At 34.6% G+C, this 6,000-nt stretch overlaps 2 protein-coding genes across 4 annotated transcripts in view; one reads left to right on the top strand and one right to left on the bottom strand.

Annotated features, from left to right (window-relative positions):
* The window catches only part of pigc (phosphatidylinositol glycan anchor biosynthesis, class C), a 4,916-nt gene extending 953 nt beyond the window's left edge, over positions 1-3,963 (top strand). For both annotated transcript variants that reach the window (XM_051139069.1, XM_051139070.1), the window contains exon 2: positions 583-3,963. In XM_051139069.1, the coding sequence (XP_050995026.1) occupies positions 586-1,467 (882 nt within the window). In that variant the 5' untranslated portion in view covers positions 583-585 and the 3' untranslated portion in view covers positions 1,468-3,963. The remainder of the gene's footprint in view (positions 1-582) is intronic.
* Positions 3,964-4,105: 142 nt separating this feature from the next.
* Positions 4,106-6,000, bottom strand: part of dnm3a (dynamin 3a) — a 55,624-nt gene continuing 53,729 nt past the window's right edge. For both annotated transcript variants that reach the window (XM_051139067.1, XM_051139068.1), the window contains one exon: positions 4,106-4,628. In XM_051139067.1, the coding sequence (XP_050995024.1) occupies positions 4,589-4,628 (40 nt within the window). In that variant the 3' untranslated portion in view covers positions 4,106-4,588. The remainder of the gene's footprint in view (positions 4,629-6,000) is intronic.

Genomic DNA, 6,000 nt, shown 5'->3' with positions numbered 1-6,000 from the left:
TGTGTGTGTGTGTGTGTGTGTGTGTTTTTAATATGAAAAAAAATATATTTTTATTTATATATACATTTTTCTGTCTATGTATGCTGCTTGGTTTTATTGTGTTTGTGTTTAACAAGAGGTTTAATAATGGTTACAAAAAATAAGTATGATTTTATGTAAAAAAAAAAAAAAATAAATAAATAATATTAATATAAATCCTCAAAGCAGCTGAAAAAAGAGCATTTTAAAATTTACTGTTTTACTTTACTTAGTTTTTATTTTTGTAATTTAAAAAGTATATATTTTTATTTATATACACATTTTTTCTCTCTACATATGCTGCTTGGATTTAGTGTGTTTGTGTTTAACAAGAGGTTAAATAACGATTAAAAAACAAGTATTATTTTATTTCAAAAAAAAAAAAAAAAAAAAAATTGATTTCAATCCTCATAGCAGCTGAAAAAATAATGCCTTAAAACTCTCTAAATTGATCAACCTCCCACAAGTTACTTTTTTGTTATAATTTTTTTATATATATTATTTGTAAAGTGTATATAATATGTATAGTAGTGATGATAGGTTATGTATTGTCATATTTGACAGATAATGGGGGCAGACAGTGGTCCGGGAGCTCCTGCGGCCGTCCCATGGCGTAAGGTCCTATATGAACGGCAGCCCTTTCCAGACAATTACGTGGACCGGCGTTTTCTGGAGGAGCTGCGACGCAACATCCGAGTGCGCCAGTACCGTTACTGGGCGGTTGTGCGAGAGACTGGTCTCATCGCACAGCAGGTGTCCTGTGTGGCTGTCTTTCTCACATTATGGTCTTATATGGAGCAGGGAGACCTGGTGCCGTCCACAGTGCTCTGGGTCTGTCTAGGCTGTGCTCTGTTGGGATACGGACTCTATGAGATCTTAGGAAGCTCTTGTGTTCGGGAGCGAACGCGTCTGGCTGACCTGCAGACTGCGACCATCTTCTTGGCATTTACATTTGGGTTTTCACCTGTTTTAAAGACTCTAACCGAGTCGGTTAGCACAGATACTGTGTACGCTATGTCAGCCATGATGCTCCTTGCTCACTTGGTGTCCTTCCCCTACGCCCAGCCCAGTCCGCCAGGTAGTCTTTCCCTTAACGCAGCCCTTTTTGCATCGGTGTGCCTGGCGTCCCGCCTGCCTGGTGCTTTGCACACCTTCACCATGTTGAGCTGTGCCCTCCTTGTATTCGCTCTCTGGCCTTGCCTGCTGCACCGTATGCGGGAGAAGGCAGAGTGGAGCTTCTCGTGGGCAGCGGTGCTGGTGTGTCTGGCCGGAGTCGTGGGTCTGGGTAGCCTGTGGCCCGAGGGGGCTCTTCTCCTATCACTGGCTCTGTTAACATTAACTTTAGTCTGTCCACTGTTACTGGTCCACCTGCAGAGGCACAAGGACAACATCCACGGTCCTTGGGACGAGGCAGAGATTAGAGAGGATCTGTCCCGCTTCCTGAATTGAAACTGTCTACTGGGATTTAAAACTGTTTTATATGATGCTGTTGATAGAGTCCCGTTGGAGGGATGATTTTGAGAGTTTTTGCACTTTTTTTAAAGGGACAGTTCACCCATTAATGAATATTCTGTCATTAATTACTCACCCTCATGTCATTTCAAAGCTGTAAGACCTTTGTTCATCTTCAGAACACAAATTAAGATATTTTTGATGAAATCTCAGTTTTCTGACCCTGCATAGACAGCAACACAACAGAAATTTTTAAGGACTATTGTGGACTATTTTAATGATGTTCTTACTTTCTTTCTGGGTCTTGAACGTGTCAGTTGCGTTGCTGTCTATGAGGGTCAGAAAGCTCTCGGATTGCATCAAAAATATCTTAATATGTGTTCCGAAGATGAACGAAGGTCTAACAGGTTTGGAAAAACATGAGGGTGAGAAATTAATGACAGAATTTTCATTTTTGGGTGAACTATTTCTTTAAAAAAGATAGTTCACCTTAAAATGAAAAATCTGTCATCATTTGCTTCCCTGAAGTTGTTACAAACCTGGTTTTGGTTACCATTGGCTTCAGTTGTATCAACAAAAAAAAAAAAGTGTGAGTAAATGATGACAGAATTTTTATTTTTGGGCAAGTCATAAGTTATGCGCCTTTAAGCTCAGGGAAAAATAAGAATGGTTACTGGGAAATTACAATTGATTTTGCCAATATAAAATATAACTAAACTATTAAATGGGTGAACTTTATACTAACATGTCCAGGTCATATTTAACACCAAATTCAAAAGGGAAAAAAAGTAAGATTTTATGTTTTGCCTGAAGAAAAAAAAAAAATCTTAATGGTCCAAAAAATAACAAATAATAATTTGGGTTATGATCCAGACATGTTTTGTGATATTAAAATGATTTATATGAAAGTAGGGAGTTCTTTTTAACAGTATTTAATATAAATGTGCATATTTTGGAATTGCTTGATTTAATGATGAAATGTTTAAATGATCTTAATAATGCTATTATTTTACGATGCTCACTCTACTGGAAATAAATGTTGTTTTTAACTGATATACACTGCGGTTCAAAAGTTTTGGAACAGTAAGATTTTTAATGTTTTTTAAAGTCTCTTCTGCTCATCAAAGTTGCATTTATTTGATCAAAAATACAGGAAAAAAGTAATAATATGAAATATTATTCCGACTTAAAATAGCAGTTTTCTGTTTTTAATATACTTTAAAATATAATTTACTTCTGTGATGCAAAGCTGGATTTTCAGCATCATTTCTCCAGTCTTAATTGTCACATGATCCTTCAGAAATCATTCTAATGTACTAATTTATTACTTTTATTATCAGTGTTGGAAACAGTTGTGCTGCTCAATATTTTTTCTGGAACCTGTGATACTTTTTTTCAGGATTCTTTGATGAATCTATGTGTTGCCTGAACAAAATGAAAAATCGAAATGGTCCAAAAAATAGAGTTTTTTAGTCAAATAATATAATTTGGGTTATGATCCAGACATGTTTTGTGAGATTAAAATGATTAATATGGAAGTAGGGAGTTCTTTTTAACAGTATTTAATATAAATGTGCATATTCTGGAATCGTCTGATTAAAAAGTTTAAATAGTTGTCAATATTTTAATAATGCTGTTATTAAGAAACCATTCTAATATGCTGAATTATTACTTTTATTATCAATGTTGGAAACGATTATGCTGCTTAATATTTTTTTGGAACCTATGATACATTTTTCATGATTCTTTAATAAATAAAAAGAACAGCATTTACTCGAAATAGAAATCTTTTCTAACAATACAAGTTTTTGCTATCACTTTTTATTCATTTAACACATCCTTGCTAAATAATTAATTTCTTTCAAAAAAAAAAAAAAAAAAACTTTGAACACTGATAATAAATCAACATATTATAATTGATATATGATATGATTTCTGAAGGATCTCGTGACACTGAAGACTGGAGTAATGGTGCTGAAAATTCAGCTTTGCATTCCAGAAATAAATTATATTTTAAAGTATATTAAAAAAGAAAACCACTGTTTTAAATTGCAATAATATTTCACAATATTACAGATTTTTTCTGTATTTTTAATCAAATAAACACAGCTGTTATGAGCAGAAATGACTAATTAAAAAAAAATATTTAAAATCTTACTGATCCCAAACTTTTGAACGGCAGTTTGTATAAATATTTAATTTTTATTTGAATGGAGGTGATAGAAAATCTATTTGCAAAGGCTGAAACTGTTCTGGACAAGCTGTTGCCCACAAGATGTCAGTCAGTCCCAGGTATTTCTGCAGTACTAATTGTTGTTCACGTAAAACAGCATAGCAGCAGGACATTTTTGCCAGTGTTCAATTCATAGAATACAATAAGCCTTTGTTGGCTTTTCTGTAGTCATTTACTACTGTCAGAATAAGAGCTTATATGAACAGTCTGTGTGACGTTGCAAAAAAGTTGCCAAATTAAAGCATTTTGTGCAAAATCTATCAGATTGTCTGTTGTGTGAATTTTTATAAATGAAGTTATAATGTTTGGCAAAATCAGATTAATACAAAATTACAAACAAAAAATGAGAGTGGAGCTGAAAACTCACTACAATGCTAGATTATTGTGGGTGGTTCCTTTACAAGCTGCATGATTTAAGATAAACATCATGTTTTCGTAGCACAACCAGTGTGTGAAATTGCACGCTGATGTTTTAAACTCAGAATTAGGGGTTGGTTCAGATAGCTATCACTAACCATAAACAATTATAAAAGTGTTGCTTACTTTAACTGAAGGAAAATGTTGGACTTCTTAAGCACACAGTATTTACAAAATCCCAAAATGCTTTTTATTTAAGCCTAATAAAGAGCTGAATATAACTCGCTCACATTGCAAACATCAACATATGTACAAAACAGGCACAAACTTCAGCACAGAGCTCAATCTTACCGCCAAAAGCAGAATCGGTGTGCGAAAAAGCCCATCTGGAGATGTGTTTTCCTACACCGAAATCTGTTTTGATCATTTTCCACTGTGTCTAAGATGTGAATCTTTGCTGTCTTCGTAAGAAAATTCAAGCGGGTCCTGTCGTTGGCGCTTTTTCTCTCGCAGGTGGGCATTTGTGTCTCAGTGTGGCTGTTGAGTGGGCACCGCTGGTGGCTGTCTCCTGCAACACATTACACATAACCTGAGCTGTCAGAACAGACTCCCACAGGTCACAGCTCTGCCAATTCCGCTAATGGAAATAACAACAGTGTCCGATAAACTGCTCTGCTTCAGATGGTTGCATATGTTTACAATTGACTGCAAGTGTGTTTTGTTTTGGGAAAATGAAAGCGAAATGAACACAAATGGCCAGATCTGATCAAGAGGACGGAAAAGCACATAAAAATGATTTTTCTTTAGACGGGCTACAAATGAATACCAAACCCTGTTGATTAGCTGTGAGTCATACACAAAAATCTGAACAACAAAAAACTAAAGAATTCTTAAGGCAAACCCTTTCTGAAGGATCATGTGACACTGAAGACTGGAGAATTGATGCTGAAAATTCAGTTGTGCATGACAGAGAATTCTTTTCAAATTATTTTAAAAAGAGACCCCAAACGTTTGAACTGTGGTGTATACAAGTAATTTTTAACAATAGTACATTTTAATGATATATACGATCGTAATACAAAAATTTAAGTTTTCCAGTATCTTTTGCATATTTGAACCCTTTCCAGCAGTGACTATATGATTTAGAGATATATCTTTTCACACTGAGGACAATTGAGGGACTCAAACACAACTATTATAAAGGTTCAAACATTCACTGATACTCCAGAAGAAGCGGGATGGGGTGAAAACTTTTGAAAAGGATCAAGCTGTCCAGATTTTTCTTATTTTGTTGAAATATCTTTTTTTTTTCCCATTTAGTACTGCCCTTCGGAAGCAACAAAAGATTACATGTTTCCCGAAAGACAAATAGAATTTAAAGAAAAAGTGCAATTTACCTTGATCTTCAAATTCAAAAAGTTTTCACCCCCCCAGCTCTTAATGCATTGTGTTTCCTTCTGGAGTAACAGTGAATGTTTGAACCTCAAACACAGAGTCCCTCAAACACAACCATCACAAAACAAAAAACAGTCGTAGATCATTCAGATAACCACGCACAGTGTTAAGAACCAAGGGTTCCCAAACTTTTGAAGAGGGTTATTTTAATCATTTCAGCTATTAGTTTTGTCTTGTGGACTATATGTAAACATCTTTTATGTAAAATATCTCACTCAGGACAGTACTAAATAAAAAATAACATGCATTTTGCATGATCTTATTTTGTTAAAATTATTCACAGATTGACAGATTCAGCAAGCGGTTCCCAAACTTCTGCATGCCACTGTAGATGGATGGATAGATAGATAGATAGATAGATAGATAGATAGATAGATATAGATAGATAGATAGATAGATAGATAGATAGATAGACAGACAGATAGATAGATAGATAGATAGATAGATAGATAGATAGATAAATAGTTAAACCAGCTAAAACTAGA

This window comes from Labeo rohita, chromosome 20 (assembly GCF_022985175.1).
Source record: "Labeo rohita strain BAU-BD-2019 chromosome 20, IGBB_LRoh.1.0, whole genome shotgun sequence".
In the NCBI taxonomy this organism is placed as follows: domain Eukaryota; kingdom Metazoa; phylum Chordata; class Actinopteri; order Cypriniformes; family Cyprinidae; genus Labeo; species Labeo rohita.
This window is presented reverse-complemented; position numbering and strand designations above follow the sequence as displayed.